The sequence below is a fragment of the Littorina saxatilis genome, linkage group LG9 (assembly GCF_037325665.1).
Source record: "Littorina saxatilis isolate snail1 linkage group LG9, US_GU_Lsax_2.0, whole genome shotgun sequence".
NCBI classification, from domain to species: Eukaryota; Metazoa; Mollusca; class Gastropoda; order Littorinimorpha; family Littorinidae; genus Littorina; species Littorina saxatilis.
The window spans coordinates 17,267,670-17,288,533 of NC_090253.1; the positions used below are offsets into that span (position 1 = coordinate 17,267,670).

The 20,864-nt window shown below is 44.2% G+C and overlaps 2 protein-coding genes across 3 annotated transcripts in view; one reads left to right on the forward strand and one right to left on the reverse strand.

Moving 5' to 3' along the window:
- Window positions 1-6,827: 6,827 nt before the first annotated feature.
- Window positions 6,828-12,519, reverse strand: LOC138975449 (AH receptor-interacting protein-like). Its single transcript, XM_070348136.1, has 6 exons — window positions 12,392-12,519; window positions 10,952-11,134; window positions 10,013-10,178; window positions 9,376-9,562; window positions 8,047-8,189; window positions 6,828-7,141 (listed from the first exon to the last, which is right to left on the reverse strand). Exons 1-6 carry the CDS (start codon window positions 12,494-12,496, stop codon window positions 6,927-6,929), a joined length of 999 nt encoding a protein of 332 aa, XP_070204237.1. The 5' UTR covers window positions 12,497-12,519; the 3' UTR covers window positions 6,828-6,926.
- Window positions 12,520-12,576: 57 nt separating this feature from the next.
- The window catches only part of LOC138975477 (GATOR complex protein Iml1-like), an 89,820-nt gene continuing 81,532 nt past the window's right edge, over window positions 12,577-20,864 (forward strand). For both annotated transcript variants that reach the window (XM_070348170.1, XM_070348171.1), the window contains exons 1-4: window positions 12,577-12,646; window positions 13,072-13,162; window positions 19,814-19,863; window positions 20,409-20,494. In XM_070348170.1, coding sequence (XP_070204271.1) covers window positions 12,604-12,646; window positions 13,072-13,162; window positions 19,814-19,863; window positions 20,409-20,494 — 270 coding nt within the window. In that variant the 5' untranslated portion in view covers window positions 12,577-12,603. The remainder of the gene's footprint in view (window positions 12,647-13,071; window positions 13,163-19,813; window positions 19,864-20,408; window positions 20,495-20,864) is intronic.

The window sequence follows — 20,864 nt, forward strand, 5'->3', positions numbered from 1 at the left end:
GTTTACCCCCATTTTAAGACTTCCTCCATTTTAAGACCCTGTTTTCTCAGACTTTTTGTTCATAACCTCTGTAAATTTACCTCCTTTTTAAGACCCTGTTTTCTCAGACTTTTTGTTCATAACCTCTGTAAATTTACCCCCGTTTTAAGACTCCCTCCTTTTTAAGACCCTGTTTTCTCAGACTTTTTGTTCATAACCTCTGTAAAGTTACCCCCGTTTTAAGACTCCCTCCTTTTTAAGACCTTGTTTTCTCAGACTTTTTGTTCATAACCTCTGTAAATTTACCCCCATTTTAAGACTCCCTGTTTTCTCAGACTTTTTGTTCGTCACCTCTGTAAATTTACCCCCGTTTTAAGACTCCCCGTTTTCTCAGACTTTTTGTTCATAACCTCTGTAAATTTACCCCCGTTTTAAGACTCCCTCCTTTTTAAGACCTTGTTTTCTCAGACTTTTTGTTCATAACCTCTGTAAATTTACCCCCGTTTTAAGACTCCCTACTTTTTAAGACCTGTTTTTTCAGATGTTTTGTTCATAACCTCTGTAAATTTACCCCCGTTTTAAGACTCCCTCCTTCTTAAGACCCTGTTTTTGCAGATGTTCTGTTCATAACCTCAGTAAATCTACCCCCGTTTTAAGACTCCCTCCTTCTTAAGACCCTGTTTTTGCAGATGTTCTGTTCATAACCTCAGTAAATCTACCCCCGTTTTAAGACTCCCTACTTTTTAAGACCTGTTTTCTCAGACTTTCTGTTCATAACCTCTGTAAAGTTACCCCCGTTTTAAGACTCCCTCCTTTTTAAGACCTTGTTTTCTCAGATTTTTTGTTCATAACCTTTGTAAAATTACCCCCGTTTTAAGACTCCCTCCTTTTTAAGACCTTGTTTTCTCAGATTTTTTGTTCATAACCTTTGTAAATTTACCCCCGTTTTAAGACTCCCTCCTTTTTAAGACCCTGTTTTCTCAGACTATTTGTTCATAACCTCTGTAAATTTACCCCCGTTTTAAGACTCCCTCCTTTTTAAGACCTTGTTTTCTCAGATTTTTTGTTCATAACCTCTGTAAATTTACCCCCGTTTTAAGACTCCCTGTTTTCTCAGACTTTTTGTTCATAACCTCTGTAAAGTTACCCCCGTTTTAAGACTCCCTCCTTTTTAAGACCTGATTTTCTCAGATTTGTGGAGGTCTTAGAAGGGGAGGTTCCACTGTACATGTATTTATGGCAACACATAGCATGGAAAAGGGGGCTGGGAGAAAACAACAAACAGCAATAATTATCCTATTGGTTAGATATGAGTAATATCAATAACACTGCACAATCACAAAAGGACGGTTGCTGACAACATCTAAATCCACAAAATTGACTTGGCGTAAAACGGTATTCATCACAAATACTAAAATGGTGAAGCCAGCTAGTATCCATTGCAGAACTAATAAAGGGCTATGTACATGTACATCAGTAACTTCTAAAATGGCTGTTCCTCATCGAGATGTGTTAGATTGTGAGCAAATATTTTTCAACATGACATCAAATGCACAGGGTTACAATCTATTCAACTAGACGAAATAAACACACAGTAAAATGCAACTGATAAAATGCAAATAGACTTACAAGAAAACACAAAAGTAAAATGACCTTCTTTCGCACAATACAGCACAGACACAGAAAACAATATCTATATAACATTTAAAGTGATGTTCACACATTTTCAAATACAGATAAGAAAAAAAAATGTAACAACCATGGTATTATGATGTAGGCACACTGAAAAGATGACTGTAACAGTACTCAGGTTTGTCAGTAAAAGAAGGGAATAAAAATATAGATAAATATATAAATGGATAAATTCTCACCCTCAATAGACAACAATGGACACAAGACCAAAGTCTCAGGAACTAGAAAACACGTCCGTAAATACAGCACCCTATACTCACGCGGGACCTTCAACATCCAAAAAATTGGATCCGGTCCCCCACGGGAAGAAGAAGACAAGTATGGGACAAGTATGGGAGTCTATTCCCCCAAATTCGATTTATTCGAAAATGCACTGTGCTGCTGATCGAACTTTGGACCATGTATTGCTTCAGTTGCAAGATATTGCCATGATTTTCTCCCTCAAGATAATTGTACCGCTTGAAATTGGCGAAAAATCAGTCAGTCTGGAGTTAATTTTACATGTCACGTAAGTATAGGGTGCTGTATTTACTGGCGTGTCCAAAATGTTGCTGTGACGGACACATTCAAAAGGGCTTCATGCAGCTCTAGCTATTAGTATTACTGTAATTTTGCAAAATGAGTTTGCCCTCTAGCATAACCATGCAAAATTGTGACACCCCTGTCCAGAGCCCACACATCTCATTTGAAATCACAATATCCTGTTTGCTGTGGGCCCACCTTACACTGAACAAGAAGAAAATCATGTACAGTCAAACCTGTCTTAACGACCACCCAAAGGACCGACCAAAAGTGGTTGTCATAGACAGGTGCATGGTTGGCATGGAAAGTTGAATAATAATAATAATAATAAAACATTCTTTTTTAGTGCTGTTCATCGCCGAATGGCAGTCTCATGGCGCTTTACAATAGACATTAAAATTTAACATTTTACATAAAAAGTTTTCTCGTAAGAAATTACATACAAGCATTAAAAACAATTCGTAGACAACGACCACTTATAGTTAAAAGATGGAGAAAAAAAACAACCCCACGTAAGATAAGTAATAGACACATAGTTACACATAAAAAGTCTGACAATAAAACAGAACTCACATAAAAGCGTACAGATCTAAAACAGAACGAAGATGTAACATAGACTGTGGGGCAACAAATTAAACAACTAACAACTAGTCAACAAGCAAACTTATCATTCAGCACATTCACTCACAAGTCACATGCACACATTACACCACAGCTTCAATGTCCTAATTACTTTGTTCTAATATGGAAGAATCTCTCATCTGAAATCCTTTGGAATGGTGGTTGTGGACAGGTGGTTGCTTCCGAGAGGTGGTTGCAAAGGGCAGGTTTGATTGTATATAAAAGTAAGGAATCAAGAGTAGCGTTATTCAAGGATAAGGTCCATTGTGAGGTAACATTCTTTCATTCAAATGTATCCCCCAAAATCAAGAACTTTCAATCAGGAGATCGCCATATGTAACGCCATGCCTTTCTCAGAACCTTATATTAATTTGGCGAAGTCGACTCTGCAAAGTTTACTTCAAGGAGCTCGCCGCACAAAGCTTTGGCACTGAATTTTTGGATTGCGAAGTCAACTTCGGGCTCAACTAATGACAGCCTTAATGGGTATGCTGCATTTACATCTTGCGTGTGGAAGGAAGACCATGGAAAACCATTGAGTAGTGTATCAACCCACTATGGATGACTTCTGACAACTTGCAAAGAGTCGGTAAGTAAAGTTTAAACCAAACATTACATCTCTTCTTTAACTTCAAGAAGCTGAAAAAATACACCAAGGATCTTGAGAATTCTGAAAATTGACAAAACTTTTCTCACAATATCGGCAAATTTGCTGGAGAATATAAATTCTAGCAACATTCCTGTGGGTTGAAGACGAACAAAGCGACTGTAGAAATCCTTCCTGTATTGTATTAGCTTAAAAAAAAAGTATCATGTAGAAAATGTGCATATACAAAATGTGTATATGTATAACTAGATGAATAACCGCTTCGCCGGGTACGGCTTCGCCGGGAAGAAGTAGAGCCGAATACCCGGCTTCGCTGGGGACCCGGCTGTACGACGGCTTCGCCGGCGCACCGTACGAAGGAAGGGAGATAAACGCGCAAAACACTGGAGAAGATAAGGAAGAGTTACTGGGAATGGATGTACAGAAAAACCAAAATCGGTTCAGCGCTGCGCGCTGAGAGCACGCACGTGTTCAAAATTGTCCACGATTGTGTCCGGGGTCTACCTGAATATGCCCACCAAATTTGAAGCAGATCCATCAAGAACTTTGGCCGTGAATCGTGAACACACAGACAGACAGACACACACAAGCCGTATATAGATATAGATTCTCTATGCCAATATTTTTAAGGAAATGCCTCACGCTTCATAAAGGTATTTGAACAGCTGAAAGAACACTGTCAACATCTGAACAAAAGTAGAAATTATTTTTTGATCCAAACATTCTGGAAAATAGTAATCTAAAATGTTGTGTTTCTTTGAAGCACAAAAAAAATCAAACAACATTATCCAAATATGAAATAAGCAACTGATCCATTCCAACAAGACAGGTTACAAACGTAATACATTTGACCAATCATAAATACTGTGATAGTATATACTATTCAATCATTCGTTATCAAGGTATTTAATCATTCTGCATTGACCACAAAGCAAAATTAGTGATCAAATAATCACCAGAACTGTGAAACAACACTTCAGCCATTTCCTTTCCTTGTTAATGATATATTCAATACCAAAACACGCACAGCCTGGTGGTGCCCTTACAATCATTTTCTACTGCTGATATGTTCAAGTCACCGAGACAAACTTCATTCTCAAAATTCTTTGTCACTTCCTCAGGAGACATGCAGAAGAATTAAGTGACAGAATTTTTATGTGATGCCCTTATTCACGGTATGACGTCTTTTGACGTCAGAATGAGAGGCCAAAAACGAGACGTCTTGATGTTTTTTGTATGTCTTTGAAAAATGTATATCATGGCTTCCTAGTCATAAATGATAAATGCATATTACTAATGTACCACAACTCCTGCGCATAATATGGACCCATTCCGGTTTCCCTTTTTTTTCTCCGTTGCTGTCCCTTGAGTTCTATGCGCCTCATTCTAAAAATGAAGGACAAGAAAATTATGCCTATACCGAACAATGTCTCTGAACAGTGTCTCAACCTGCAGTCTTTCCATTTCTATGCATGTGATCTCCCATTTATTCCAGATGAGATTAGCATTGATGCAATGTTTCATCCAACAGCTTTTGTAAAGGGCTTTTTACACTGTTCAACTTTGCTGCATGCAACTAGTTGTGCACATCCACTGCACAAAACAGTGGCATTCAACTTTCTGTAGGCTGCTGTTACACACTTGCACAACAATGCAAACTGGTGTACTGAATTGCAGTACAGTGGAACCCCCCTTTTTAAGACCCTTCTATTTAAGACCCCCTTTAAGACTCTGCTTCTCCAGACTTTCTGTTCATAACCTCTGTAGATTTACCTCCGTTTTAAGACTTCCCCCCTTTTAAGACTCTGCTTCTCCAGACTTTCTGTTCATAACCTCTGTAGATTTACCTCCGTTTTAAGACTCTCTCCTTTTTAAGACCTGATTTTTACATTTAGTCAAGTTTTGACTAAATGTTTTAACATAGAGGGGGGAATCGAGACGAGGGTCGTGGTGTGTGTGTGTGTGTGTGTGTGTGTCTGTGTCTGTGTGTGTGTGTAGAGCGATTCAGACTAAACTACTGGACCGATCTTTATGAAATTTGACATGAGAGTTCCTGGGTATGATATCCCCGGACTTTTTTTTTATTTTTTATAAATACCTTTGATGACGTCATATCCGGCTTTTTGTAAAAGTTGAGGCGGCACTGTCACACCCTCATTTTTCAATTAAAGTGATTGAAATTTTGGCAAAGCAATCTTCGACGAAGGCCGGGGTTTGGTATTGCATTTCAGCTTGGTGGCTTAAAAACTAATTAATGACTTTGGTCATTAAAAATCGGAAACTTGTAATTAAAATTATTTTTTTATTAAACGATCCAAAAACAATTTCATCTTATTCTTCATCTTTTTCTGATTCCAAAAACATATAAATATGTTATATTTGGATTAAAAACAAGCTCTGAAAATTAAAAATATAAAAATTATGATTAAAATTAAATTTCTGAAATCGTTTTAAAAACTATTTCATCTTATTCCTTGTCGGTTCCTGATTCCAAAAACATATAGATATGATATGTTTGGATTAAAAACACGCTCAGAAAGTTAAAACGAAGAGAGGTACAGTAAAGCATGCTATGAAGCACAGCGCAACCGCTGCCGCGCCAAACAGGCTCGTCACTTTCACTGCCTTTTGCACTAGCGGCGGACTACGTTCAGTTTCATTCTGTGAGTTCCACAGCTTGACTAAATGTAGTAATTTCGCCTTACGCGACTTGTTTCAGATTTGTGGAGGTCTTAAAAGGGGGGTCCCCGGGAACACACTACTTCCAATTCAGTAGGGGGGGCGACTATCCTCAACCCGGCGGGTCCCCAGGTGGCGGGTAGGGGAACGGCCCCCAGATATGGGGGCCAGCTGCGAATATAGAATAAGCAGTCCCGGACCAACTAGCGGTGTCTCTACCAGGACGGGGTGGGTTGGCAGATGGCACTGACTACCCTATAAATGCCCTACGTGTCCGATGACGGTTACACCATGCGGGTAAGAGCCACATTAAAAGCTCTAGCCCCGGGGTGGGACCCCCGGTAAGAAATCCCCCATGTGTTCCCAGGGTTAGGTTTTTGAGCCAGGAACTAAGGGCGGGGTAACCCCCGAAAGAAACCTAAGGGCTGAAGTCAGAGGATCTGGGCCAACAGGCGCACCTTAACCAACCACAGATCCACGCAAAAACGCAAAATGCAGCGAGCGACAAGAAGAAAAAGGGGGGTCCCTCTGTATAACCAGGACATGATGCGCACATGCTGAGCTGCATGCAGCAATGTTGAATAGCATAACAAGCCCTTTACAAACTCTCTTTTTTGGTTGCAGTCTCTGTTTATAGTACTGAGTATCATACTCAACTCAACAAAAGCTCCCAGCACTTCATCTTGAGAGACAAAAAATAGGTATCACAACAAACGTACTATAGCTCTTACTCACTGATTTATGCATTCAGTATCACACTGTTTCTTCTCATCACATGAACCTGACTTAAATCATACCAAGCTCTTTAAAAGAGCACATATGTACTCTAACCAAACAGTCCTTGTAAAGACGCTTTTTCCTGCTTCTCTTTTTCTTTCACTCTGTTCTCCAGCTCCTTGAGCTCTTTGGCCACGGCTTTGCTGAGCGAGGGGTCCATCTCCACTGCTTCCTGAAGATCCTCTTTCGCCTCCTTCACATCCCACACTGCTGAGTGGGCCTTGCCTCGTCTGAACAGTGCTTTCACTCGGTCACTTTCTGAAGCTGGTTGGAAAAAAGGCGCCAAATAATATTAATCATCATCATAAAAATTCATCTTCACCACACTTCCTGGGTTGTGGATGACCCAGAGTCTCACAAAAATGTCTGTATCTAGGACACTTTTGTGAGTGTTTGCTATCGACTTCATCTTACCCTCAAACATCCTAGGACCTTGCTATTGACTACTTAAAAAAATAAAAAAAAATAATGATGTAAATAAACAAATATTGCTATTTAATATGTTACGTGGATTTCCATTGGTCAATTGGGCAAAACTGAGCTCAGTGCAAAAGTGATATCGACGACATTTCCGTCGATATCAGTTTTGATATCGACGACCTCTTTATTGCTTCCCCACTTCAAAAACAAAAACACCTAAATTTAAAAACATACAAATATATATGAAAATGTAATGATCCCAGAATTTAGTTGAGCAAGTGACTAAAGACTTTTTGAAAGAAAAGACATTTTGAAATACTGAAAAGTACGAGAAAAGAGTGAACAAAAAGAAATAATAATCAGAGGGAGGGATATGGAACAGCCAAAATTGAGACAAATACTTTTGTAATTTCTTTACAGTAAATACAAAATGTCCAGAGAATTAGCAATATATCTAACATTGACTGACTGTGTGATGATATCTTCTGCTATTGGTCTGTTTCGACAGTGATATCAAAATCTCGACCTCTGGTCTCGATTTTGATATCACTGTCTCAACAGACCATAGCAGAAGATATCATCACACAGTCCGTCAATATTGGGTAATATACGATGACATAAAAAAAAATGAAGTAGTCACCTGAAACAAACACTTTATCTTTTTGGCCTATACCTATTTTCTTGATGCTACTTTTAGCCCCAGATGAATAAAAGAACTCTAAACTACTTCAAATATTCAAGATCCATACCATAATCTTTCTTCAAAACGTCTGTTAAATGTGTGATGACGGTGTAGTAATCTCCCTCTAGCAGCTTGCACTGCGCGTAGTTGAGCAGGAAGGGGATCTTCTTTTTGTCGACTTCAATCCAATCTTCATCTCCTGGCTTTTCTCTGTTCACGCAAAAGGATGGGTAAAGCAAACACATAAACAAGCAACCAACTACTCGTACATTCCATTATAAACTTACAGAACCACAGAAAGCAAAACACAAACCTCAAAACATACAAACACACACACACACACACACACACACACACAAAAACAAAAAAACACTCGTCGCAAAAAACAACAATGTAAAATCTGCTGCTGAATCCTTTTTAGTCAACAAAAAGGGTGGGGATGTAGTTCAGTCGGTAGCGCGCTGGATTTGTATCCAGTTGGCCGCTGTCAGCGTGAGTTCGTCCCCACGTTCGGCGAGAGATTTATTTCTCAGAGTCAACTTTGTGTGCAGACTCTCCTCGGTGTCCGAACACCCCCCGTGTGTACATGCAAGCACAAGACCAAGTGCACACGAAAAATTAGAACCTGTAATCCATGTCAGAGTTTGGTGGGTTATAGAAACACGAAAATACCCAGCATGCTTCCTCCGAAAACGGCGTATGGCTGCCTAAATGGCGGGGTGAAAAACGGTCATACACGTAAAATTCCACTCGTGCAAAAAACACGAGTGTACGTGGGAGTTTCAGCCCACGAACGCAGAAGAAGACAGAAGAAGAAGAAGAAGAAGTCAACAAAAAAATACTGTACTCACGTGTGAATGAAGATGAAGAAACAAATAACGGAGACATTATTTGTTTCGTCATCTTCGTTCACACACGAGTACAGTATTTGTTGTTTATCGCTCTCACGCGCAGTCACCATTATATTATTTTATAATTGTTCTTCTGCTTTTGGTTCCAGGTTAAATGCAAAAAAGTTCTGAACAATAGCATGCAGAACTGACAAACATGGACAGAAGTTGTAGCAAGAGATAGTGCACTCAAGAGAGTTTACAATGGTAATTTTTGGGGTTGCAATTAGTTTGTGATACAGCTCTTCAACTTATCGCTCTCTTCTTTTACAATGAACCAAACTGTCCATGTGCCTCCGCTCTCCCCCCCCCCCTGCACATACACACACATACGTGACAGGGTTTGGTGAAATCACTGAAAAGGGACTCAAGTTTATACAGTAATCCACATATCAAATTCTGTTACAAAATTACAAAAAGTGAACAGATTATTTTGCTTACAACCTTGTATCCATGGGCAGAATTTTTGTATAAATCTTGCACCTTTTAAACAAAATATATCTTACAGCGTTGACAGTTGCTCCAGCAATCCAAGGGCTTCTTCATATTTTCCTGTTGCTTCTGCATATTTCTTTTCTTTGTACAGCGCGTTGCCTGCCTCCTTTAGTTTTGGGATGAGTTCGGCCTTCTCCTCTGCATTCATCGTCCACGTTTCTTTATCAAAGTCTTCTGGTGCTTGATACTTCAGAAGCTCTGAAAAAAAAGTATGACATGAGTTTGTGTGAAGTTGTAGCACAGTATTAAAAAGTTGTGACATTTCTTTCGCATTAAGATGGCTATATATTCTTTTCTTCTCTAACTCTAAGTCAAAATTGTCAAAGATTGCCACCTAAATTTCACTCACAAAGAAGTCAAATCACTCTGAGTACACAAACACAGACAGGCATCTGCACACAGGCACAAGCTCACCCACACATTATATAATATATATGTTTGTATTGACAGAGATAGATAGAGAGAGACCAACAGACACCCCCCCCACACACACACACTATACACACACAAATGCACAGACTCACACACAAACATAAGGATGGACAGACAGACAGACAGACAGACAGACAGACAGGCCCACACTAACACCTTGCCAGTAAGATGTACAGACTGACACCTTACAAACATATCACTTAAAATCTGACTGACCAAGAGTAAAGACGAGAGGCTGTGGTTTCTTCATCAGCTCGTTGAGATCGGGATAGCCTGTTCCTCCGTCCATCATCATGCCGCAGCAGTGGTGTTCAGGTGCGTGCTTGTGACCTCGGTTAATGTCACGCAGGCTTTTGGCCACAGTGGGGTACACTGCTGTATCCTGTGGATTTCACAACAGAAAACGTTGATACAGTTAAACCTGTCTGTAATGACCACCCATGGGACTGACAAAACAAGGTCGTTACAGACAGGTGGTAACCGGCACGGTTGGCCTAGTGGTAAGGCGTCCGCCCCGTGATCGGGAGGTCGTGGGTTCGAACCCCGGCCGGGTCATACCTAAGACTTTAAGATTGGCAATCTAGTGGCTGCTCCGCCTGGCGTCTGGCATTATGGGGTTAGTGCTAGGACTGGTTGGTCCGGTGTCAGAATAATGTGACTGGGTGAGACATGAAGCCTGTGCTGCGACTTCTGTCTTGTGTGTGGCGCACGTTATATGTCAAAGCAGCACCGCCCTGATATGGCCCTTCGTGGTCGGCTGGGCGTTAAGCAAACAAACAAACAAACAGACAGGTGGTCGTTATGGAAAGGTGGATTATATTGAATTTTTATTTTTATTGGGATCCTTTGGAGTGGTCGGTGTGGGCAGGTAGTCGTTATTAAAAGGTGGTAATCAGGGCAGGTTCGATTGTATTTGATTTCATTCACATTTCGTACTTTTGCACCTGAAATGTCTAATCTATTTTCAGTTTCTTCAACAATTTGCCACATGGCCATACAAGTTTAGGCAAGTTATTGAAATTTGTACAACAGTTTTGCAACCCTGCTATAAATGATGGCAAAGTTTTCAGCAATTTGAAATCAGTTTTGGCATTTTGCCCACTGAAGACACCAAACGACATAATTATCCCTGCCTGTTAAATATGCTGTCCTCACCTTGATGTCTGCGACTAAAAACTCTGCGACTTCTCCGACCCTCATGGTTTTGACCAGAGTCTCCCACACCTCCAGTTTGAACTGTTTGCCGATGATCAGCTCCATGGGTTTGTTTGCCTCCTTGCTATCATCAAGCTTTGTACGCTCATCGTCCGCCAAGGTGGTATGGTAATGAAAGAATACCTGCACAATAACATGTGTGATCTCTTAGTGATTACTGAACAGTTAACACAGTCGAAGGTAAAGTTCACGAGCAGTGTCCCAAATTAACCCTGGCTGTAAGTGTAACCAGCTAGTTTAGAGCACTGTAATGTCGCTTACATTTTACAATCCACGTGGCATTATTCAATTTATTGACTTATAGTTATACTCATATATATATTTGAAGCAAGTCACTTTTATCAAAGCCAAGACAAATTCTGGTGAAATTAATGGATGGAATGAGCTCCAAAATTGAGCATAATATTTGTCATTAACTAGTGCATTTGATCAGGGAAACAACATAATTCCTCAAATTGTCTCCCTTCAAGTCAATATTATTCTAGAAATGGCAACGGATGTTTCCCTTCTAAGCGTGTATCTCTAAATCTCTTGTAAATGAAACGCATCTATACTGTTCATTCCATAACATGAATGGTAATTCAAAGGACTTTTTAGGCTTACAAATACAAGAGCAAGTTTTTTTTTTTTTTTCTTTTTCTTTTTTTTTTTCTCTTCATCTTTCTTTTTTGTGTGTCACCGGTCAGTATTCCAGATATATATTTTACAGACAGTGTTAAATGTTTTGTTTCTGTCATCATGATACTGCTGTGTAAGATTTTGTTATATCACTGCGTAGTTCTTTTACTGTAGTTGTAGATTTTTTTTTTTTTAGAAAACTCAAAATATGGTTTGTTTTACTTGTTTTTTTTTACATGAATTTATTTCATCCAAACGTGTGTGTGTTTGTTTGTTTGTGTGTGTGTGTGTGTGTGTGTGTGTGTGTATGTGGCAGGGCCGGACTACCGGGGGGGGGGGGGGGGGGGTTATGGGGGTTGCACAACCCCCCCCCTCCTAGCCTAAACATGTACCTCACTTATTTAAAACATTTTTTTATTATTGTTTATTTTATGCCGTACAAGAGCAAGTTGTACATGTTTTACTGTTCAGACTCAGAGGCTAAGAGATTGTTGTAGAAAAATGTCCATGAATAGACAATGTTAAAGTTCAAAATAACAACCGTCTACTAGTTTCCATATAGAAGTTAGAACGGAGGAGAACGTACACTTGAGTGAGTGTGTGTGTGTGTGTGTGTGTGTGTGTGTGTGTGTGTGTGTGTGTGTGTGTGTGTGAGAGAGAGAGAGAGAGAGAGAGAGAGAGAGAGAGAGAGAGAGAGAGAGAGAGAGAGAGAGAATTTACCACGGTATTTCAACAATCTTTTCAATTACACCGAATACACACCTTTCCACCTGATGCATATTTTGGAATTTCACCACGTCCTGCGGCCACAATCTTTTTACTGATCTTTTTCTTTTGAAGCTCGGCGAAAATTTCATGGTGGCTCATGTTTGCTTGTTTACAGCTGAAGCAGAAGGTCCTTAGAGTTGTGTCCCTTGTTGACTTTTGACTGAATCAGACTTCAACACCCAAGAGTGCCCTCAGCTGGAAAGAAAATGTCTAAAACTTTCAAGTTGTGGGTCCACAGAAGCAATCCTAGTAAGTGTTTTCTTGCATATGCAGAATGTTGCAGGACACTCAGGCATTGTATGTGTGTAATACTGTGCCCTGATAGTGCAGACAGGCAGTTACACCTGATACTCTACTTAACCGACCTTTTACTGCAGGCACAGTCGTACATGTATACTATATTATAGTTCAAGGAGAAAGCAAAGAACTTCTGATAAACTTCAGTTTTTATGTTTTATGTATTTGTGTGTGTTTGTGTGTGTGTGTGTGTTTGTGTGTGTGTGTGTGTGTGTGTGTGTATGTGTGTGTGTGAAACTGTGATGCTATAGTTCTGTCAATCACTCTTTGCCGAGGCAAAGACGTTTAAATGTAGTGCAGGCTATTGCTGAAGAACCAGTCAAACACAGGAATGGAGAAGATGACTGTTGATGACATGAATGACATTGGTGTTCCAGATCAGAAAGATTTGCTCATTACTGCCAAGGATTTTCCAGGAGTGCAGATTGGAGATGTCCTGGAAATCTACCATCCTGAAGAGGAATTTAGGTAACGCTAAAACTAAAAGGGTTGACCGCCCGAACATTTAAGCATATTAATACTATTTTGGGCCAAACACTAGCCAGGGGCGTGTTACACTCATGCATGGTTGGCGATCTGTGCACTGAGGCAGGTAATTGCATCAGTGTTGAATAGTCAGCTCAGATGTGCATACTGTACTTATAATTAAATTACATATTCCTACTCCGAATCACATGTAGCAGTTGACTCAGTCTAAAGTGCTAGGTCTGAAAAGGCTACCCGTCTAAGGGGAGCAACCCCAACTAAAAAAAAGTGTAAACGTAGCTATGGTAATGACGACGCACCCAGGGAGTTACCTCCCCTCCTGCGTACCACGTCACTACTGCTACTGACCACGTGACCCCTATCATTCGACACTTCAGCTTTCTAGGGAGCAGGTCGTGAATTTTTTGGCTCTAGTGGAAGTTCGCTGTTTGGTGTTTGCTTAGACACCCACCGGCACCCACACACCCGTCTCTTCACCCGCTGCACTGGTAGTTGGTGAGCTCGTTCCTTTACTTGTATTGAACGTAATTTTTCAGTTGCTACTTGAAATTTTCGGCCACGTGTTGGTCACGTATTTTGTGGTAGCCATTTTGGAATTTTTGTCGCCATTTTGTTGTCAGCATGTCTGACGGAGACAAAAAGCGCGGCAAGGCTGATGTGAAGGGAAAAATTAAACCCAAGTCTTCCACTTCTGTCCCTAAGCCTATTTTGGTTGTTGTTTCCGACGCGGCTAACAATGCTGTTATGACGGTCCCTATTTCTGCCCCGAATGACCAGCCGGTTGCTGGGCAGTCTAATCAACCTACGCGTACTGTTGTTTCTCGCTCGTCTTCTCTGCCGCTTGCAGATTCGGCGTCGCTGGTTTCATCGTTGCTTTCTTCGCTGGTTCCCGAGCTTCGCACGTTGGTGAGAGAGGAGATGGTGCGTTCTAAGCCTTCGACTTCCGTTGTCCCGTCGTTGGCTTCCTTTCCGCTTCCGGCTGTGACGCTGTCCTTGACCGAGGCGGTTGCTTCTGCGCCTTCTACCGCTGTGGTTGGCGACGCAAGTAAGTTGGGCTGGTCCGTAGGTCCTCGTGAGACCGCTGGACGCTCCCTGCTGGGAAGCAGCCCTTTTCGGCGGGTTCACGACCCGCAAACCCCTGTTCGTTCTCACTTTGGCTTCACGGAAGACCATCGTGTTGATGAGCAATGGCGGCATTTGGTTCAGGCTTCGACGCTTCCGGCACTCGCCGGAAGCGTAGGTCCTCCGACGTACGCACCCGCTGGGGTCGTTTCCGGAGTCGACCAGCCGGTTCCGTCTGCTGCGCTTCCGGCACTCGCCGGAAGCATAGGTCCCCCGATGTACGCACCCGCTGGGGTCGTTTCCGGGGTTGACCGGACGTGGCCCTCTGGGCATTCGGTCCACAGTGTCTGCGCTTCCGCTTTTCGCGGTCGCGTCTGATACTTTTCCGGCTCAGCCCGGATCTGCTGCTTCTTCCGCTTCCGCTTCCTCTCGGATGGCGGTCGCGGGGGGGCATCACCAGCCCTTTGGGCAGGTGTCTCAGCCCTGGCCGGGGCAGTCAGCGCTTCCGTCTTCGGTTGTTGCTTCGACTGCGGTTCCGGTTCCGGCGGCTGTGGGCATGCCGTCCTCTTACTCTTACCCTAGTCAGGGCATGAGTTCGGATGGTATTGGAGTGGACGGGTTTCCGGTTTCCGGTTACGGTGTTCACCGCCCTTCTACCAGCAACGTGGACTTCGGTCCTTCGCCGGATGTTTCGGATGTTCAGTCCGTCGCCAGCGAGGCTGCACGTGTTGGTTATCCGGAGAGACTCAAAGTGGCACTGGAGGCCGCTGCCGAGGTCACTTCGAGATATTTCGCGGAAGGGGCTTCGGTCTCTTCGGCTGCCGCTTCGACGGCTCCGTCCGCGATGGCTGATTTTCGCTCTGGGAAGGAGGATGACTCATACTTCCGGTTTATGGAGTCTCCATCCATAGCTTTTCAGCTTTCCCAGGTTTTGGCCAAGCCATCTCCTTCCGGAAGCGGAATTCCTTCACTTCCGGTTCCGCTGCTCGTGCCTCACGGCTCAGTTCCGGAGCTGGCTCAGCAGTGGATGGCTTCGCCTTCTCAGGCTTCTGCATTCGCACTGTCGTCTCACAGGCGGTTGGTCTTGCAGAAGTCTCCTAGGAACTTGTTGGATGCGTTCGCTCTCCCGCGTTCATCTTTGACAGTTCCTCCGGAGATGCTTGCCTTGTTGGCCAAGCCTATCAAGAAGGATGACGGCGTGCTCTTTTCTGAGAACACGCTGATTGCTTCTGAAGAGGCAGGGCGTCAGCAGCTGGAGCTTGCCTCCATTGCTGAGACTCTCATTCGGGCCCTCTCTCGTGCCCTCACTGATTCGCTGAATCCGTTCTCTCTCAGCGAGGATCAGGATGCGGATGACGTCTCCACTTTGTTGGCCGCTCTTGCGAGGGTCAATGAAGAACAGATGAGACTTTCTGCTGTGCACTATGCGCACTCTGTTATGTGTCGTCGGGATCTCTTTCTGGCACACTCTCAGTTTTCGGATCAGGCGACCAAGGACACTTTGCGTGCCTCACCGGTCTTGGAGGGTTCCCTCTTCGGGCATCTCGTTTTTGACGCCCGAAGACAGGAAATTCAGGCAAACAGGGACCAGCAGTTCTCTGACTTTTCCCTGCACAGCCTTAAGCAGTCCAAGCAGTCTCAGCCTTCTCAGCCGAAGCAGGCTAAGGTTGCTGGCCCTCCCAAACCGGCAGACAAGGGTCGTGGACGTTCCTCTTCTCGGGGCTCGAGAAGACGACCGTCTTCCGGCAGGGGGAGAGGCGGCTCTGGAAGCAAGCCTCACCCCCAATGAAGTGCTCCCGATCTCCCCCCCACCCCGCCCTCCACTCTGGTGATGGCGGGGGGCCCTTCCCGGGCACTTTCCCATTGGCTCGTGTCCATACAGAGTCAATGGATCGTGGGGGTCGTGAGGTCGGGCTTCCGTCTTCTCTGGAAAGATGGCAAGGCTCCTCTGGTCAGGCGTCCGCCGGCGTTCAGGCCTCCCTCCTCGCAGGAAGCCATTTCCGTCCTTCGGGCGGAAATAGACTCCCTGGTGCAGAAGGGCGCAGTGGAGAAGGTCCTCGACCACAGTTCCCCTGGGTTTTACGGACGGCTTTTCGCCGTCCCCAAAGCCTCAGGGGCATGGCGTCCTGTCTTGGACCTGTCGTTCCTCAATACCTTTTTGAGGGAGATAAGGTTCAAGATGGAGACGCCAGCGTCGGTCAGGGACTCTCTCCGCCCGGGAGATTGGGCGACCTCCATCGACCTGACGGATGCATACTTTCACATCCTTATGCATCCAGCCGACCGGAAATGGCTTCGTTTCCGGTGGGCAAGTCAGGTTTACCAGTTTCGCGCCCTTCCTTTTGGCCTGTCTCTCGCCCCTTGGGTCTTCACCATGGTCGTGAGACAGGTCTGCGCGCTGGTGAGGTCGCGGGGTGTCCGGCTACGTGCCTACCTGGACGATTGGCTCATCCTGAGTCAGAGTCAGGCGGGGTGCGAGCAGGATACCCAATCGGTTCTTCGGGAGGCCAACATGTTTGGCTTCTCGATCAACCGATCAAAGTCGGAGCTGACACCGTGTCAGACGTTCACCTACTTGGGAATGTCTTTCGACACGGTGGCTTGGACGGTCCAACCCTCTCAGAAGAGGGTGGACAAGCTCCAGGCGTGCATACGCTCCACTTTGCCTCTCCCGAGGGCCTCCCTGCGGACTTTGGCCTCCATCTTAGGGCAGATGGAGTCCATGGCTCTCCTGGTCCCCTTGGGGAGGGTCCACAAACGTCCCTTTCAGCGGGCGCTGAAACCGTTCGTGGACTCTCCCACGGTGGATTGGAATGCCCTCATCCCTCTCCAGGGATGGTTCCAATCCGCTACCCTTCCGTGGCTGGACACGGAGTGGGTGAGCAGGGGCGTGCCGATAGCCCTTCCTGCCCCAGATTTGGACCTGTTCACGGACGCGTCCTTGGTGGGGTGGGGGGCTCACACAGACCAGCTGACTGCGTCAGGTCTGTGGTCGGCAGATCAGAGGATGCAGCACATCAACTTGCTGGAGCTAGAAGCCGTGGCTCTAGCTCTGGACAAGTTCCGGCCCTCCCTTCAGGCCAAGCATGTTCGTCTGTTTACAGACAACACGACAGTGGCAGCTTACATCAACAAGCAGGGAGGGTCGCGGTCTCCGTCGCTTTCGGCCAGGGCCTGCGAGATCCTGATTTGGTGTTCAGAGCATCAAATCAGGCTTTCGGCCAGGTACCTGCCCGGAAGCTTGAACACTCTGGCGGACGCGCTCAGCCGCTCCGACAGAGTGCTTCAAACAGAGTGGACCATCACTCACGGAGCGCTGGATCGTCTCTGGTCTCTTGTGCAGAAACCTCAGGTGGACCTTTTTGCCACCAGGTTCTCGAAGAGACTACCAGTGTTCGTCTCACCATTCCCGGATCCCGAGGCGTGGGAGACGAACGCGATGGACATTTCCTGGTCAGGCCTGGAGGCTTATGCGTTCCCGCCATTCCAGTTGCTCACGCGAGTTCTCAGGAAGGCGGAGCAGGAGGGCCCGTCCCTCCTGCTGATCGCTCCTCTTTGGCCGTCTCAGCCGTGGTTCCCGGACCTGCTGAGACTCGCCCAGGGCCCTCCCATTCCTCTCGCTCTCACGCGAGGAGAACTGGTACAGCCTCACACCGGCAGCCTCCACGCAGAGCCTCAGATGCTGAATCTTCACGCGTGGAGGTTGTGCGGTCTTCTCTGAGGTGCAAAGGGGCATCAGATCTGACCATGGACCTGGTAGGACGCTCGCACAGAGCATCTACCTCGTCCGTTTATGAGTCACATTGGAGGGCCTGGGTTACCTGGTGTCACGAGCATCGGCTGGATGCTACGGCGCCCCGCACGATGCACGTGGCGAACCATCTTGCTTTCATGTCCTCTCAGGGAGCTTCTGCTGCCTCGTTGAAAGTAAGAAGATCGGCCATCTCGGCGACCCTACGCCAGTTAGGTCGCTCTATAGATGTTAGTGGCGTGATCGCTGGAGTCATCAAGGGCGCTTCCCTTTCTGACGTCAAGTCTCGTACGCCCGTTCCTAAGTGGGATCTCTTATTGGTCATGGAGTTTCTGCGTTCAGCGGATTTTGAACCTCTCAGAGATGCCAGTTTTGCGAATCTTACACGCAAGTCCCTTTTCCTTTTGCTGCTAGCATCGGCACGAAGGGGCAGTGAGATCCACGCTCTTTCCGGTAATTCGGACGACATTTCCTTTGAATCAGATGGGTCCGTTACTTTGCGGTTTCGACCTGAGTTTCTTGCGAAAAACCAGGCTCCCGAGCGACCTCTCCTTTGGTTCATGTCAGGCCGTTGTCCACTATTCTGGCTCCGAATGATCCAGACTTAGTAAATTGCCCTGTTAGAGCCCTTCACATCTACCTTGCCCGTTCTCAGTCTCTTAGATCCGCAGCTCAAAAGCTTTTGTTTATTTCTCTCAATACGGAGAGACATAAGGATATTACTAAGACGACTCTGGCCCGGTGGGTGTCGGCGCTCATTAAGCATGCTTACGAGTGGAGCCGCCGTAATGAAGGGGGGACACAGCCTGTCCTTCCTCTGGAATCAGCTCGGGGACGCGAGCTTGGGCTTCCTCCTTGGCCGTGTTACGATCAAGAAGACTGGAGGAGGTGCTACACACCGCATACTGGCGTTCCGAGGATGTCTTCATGAATTTTTACCTGCGTGACATCTCGGCTCTTCGCCAGGATGGATCTAGAGCTTTGCCTGCCATGGTGGCAGGTGGTCAGCTCTTGACAAGGATTTGAGAGTGAGTTTGAACTTTTTCTTTCCCACCGCCTTGTTGTTGCAATCTGCTACATGTGATTCGGAGTAGGAATATGTAATTTAATCGAAAATTTTATTGTAAATTTTCATTTAATAAATATACCTACCCGAATCACATATCGTAGTCCCTCCCACCTACCCCGCTTATGATTTGGAGATGTTATTCTTCGAGTCGAATGATAGGGGTCACGTGGTCAGTAGCAGTAGTGACGTGGTACGCAGGAGGGGAGGTAACTCCCTGGGTGCGTCGTCATTACCATAGCTACGTTTACACTTTTTTTAGTTGGGGTTGCTCCCCTTAGACGGGTAGCCTTTTCAGACCTAGCACTTTAGACTGAGTCAACTGCTACATGTGATTCGGGTAGGTATATTTATTAAATGAAAATTTACAATAAAATTTTCGATTTCGAGAGAGTGCTAAAGTATTGAGTGGACGGTGCAGCAAAAACAGACTGGAGCTAAATGTTCACAGGGATGTTAGTTGATCGCTTGACTCCAAATTCGATGTCATGTGGGATTATTTGCCTCAGTGTTTTGAAGGAAGAGCAACTCTTCAACAATGATAACCTAACAGATCGAGTTATTACAAAACAATTAATTTGTCCACTGTGATGTATTTTGATCAGTATACGGATATTTTGCAATTGTGTTTCTGTGATCTGTCGCTGCATGTTTTTGATTTTGTGTTTCAGTTTGTTCATCTGTGATTGTTCATAATGAGTATAACTATAATGCATTGCATTTAATATCAGACATCTTTTCTTTTCAATTACAGTCGGCTTTTGCTGCAAGTGGAGTCAATCCCTGAAGACTTTCAACAAAAAGGTTTGATTTCATTTTTTTGTATTTAAAAAAAAATTACATTTGAGTCTAGTTTTGGTAATGTATAGTCTGAAAATCTTCTCCTTTATTGTTTTGTTTGATTTAAACTTCAGGACATATCTGTATTTGTGGAGGGGGGAGGGGGGGATGGTGTCGTAGGAGGTTTTAAATTCTGTCCCTATAATCGCATCACTGTCTTGAAAGCATTTTTCAGAATATAAAAAGAGAGAAGAAAATGTTCATTTGTGGACCCAGACTTGTCTGGATTGTAACCAGCCACTTAATCCTAGTTTTATCAGTTTTTGTAATTTATTTCATTTTTGTCTTTTTTTTTAGAAAACTGATCTTCCTCAGACAGTTTCTCTTTATTTATTTTTAGAGTGTTGTAACAAATGTTAGTAAAGACTACAAAGCGATTAAAGCTGACGAAAGAACTATATTTGAATCATGCAAGTGAATGTTAAACAACTCTTAAGTAGCACAGTAATTTATTATTAACTTTAACAGTTTATTGCAGTGTTTGAACTCTTAAGTCATCTAAATTTCAGATACAGTAAGCATTGCTGACAGCATTGCCACAACCTTCCATTTACAACGTTTGAAGGATGTCATCGTCAACAAAATTGAACCTAAGGTGAACGATCTGGACTATATAACTTACTGCAGCTTGTTTGAGCACCGCTATCAAAAATGTGTCTGTTCTTTTACATCTAGTCAAGTTTTGACTAAATGTATTCCGGTAGACTGGGAATCAAGATGAGGGTTATGGTGTGTTTATGTGTGTGTGTGTGTGTGCATGTGTGGAGTGATTCCCAAAAGAGTACTGGACAAATCTTCATGAAACTTGTCATGTGAGTAAAATCTTCCAGATGATATCCCCACATGTTTTTTGTGCTTTCTTGAGTGTGGTAAATTTGTTGATGATGTCATGCCTGGCTTTAAAAAAAAAGGTGAGGAAGCACTATGGCAACCTCTATGTGAAAGTAGTGATATTCATAACAAAG

Bases quoted from the DNA above. Each gene is read 5' to 3' on its own strand.
- LOC138975449 (XM_070348136.1), bottom strand. From the start codon at position 12,496: ATGAGCCACCATGAAATTTTCGCCGAGCTTCAAAAGAAAAAGATCAGT. The intron at 9,563-10,012 runs GTCAGTCAGATT...CTTTTTTTTCAG, and splicing joins GCCTCTCGTCTTTACTCTTG to AGCTTCTGAAGTATCAAGCA. The intron at 8,190-9,375 runs GTAAGATATATT...TTGCGTGAACAG, and splicing joins CTGGAGCAACTGTCAACGCT to AGAAAAGCCAGGAGATGAAG.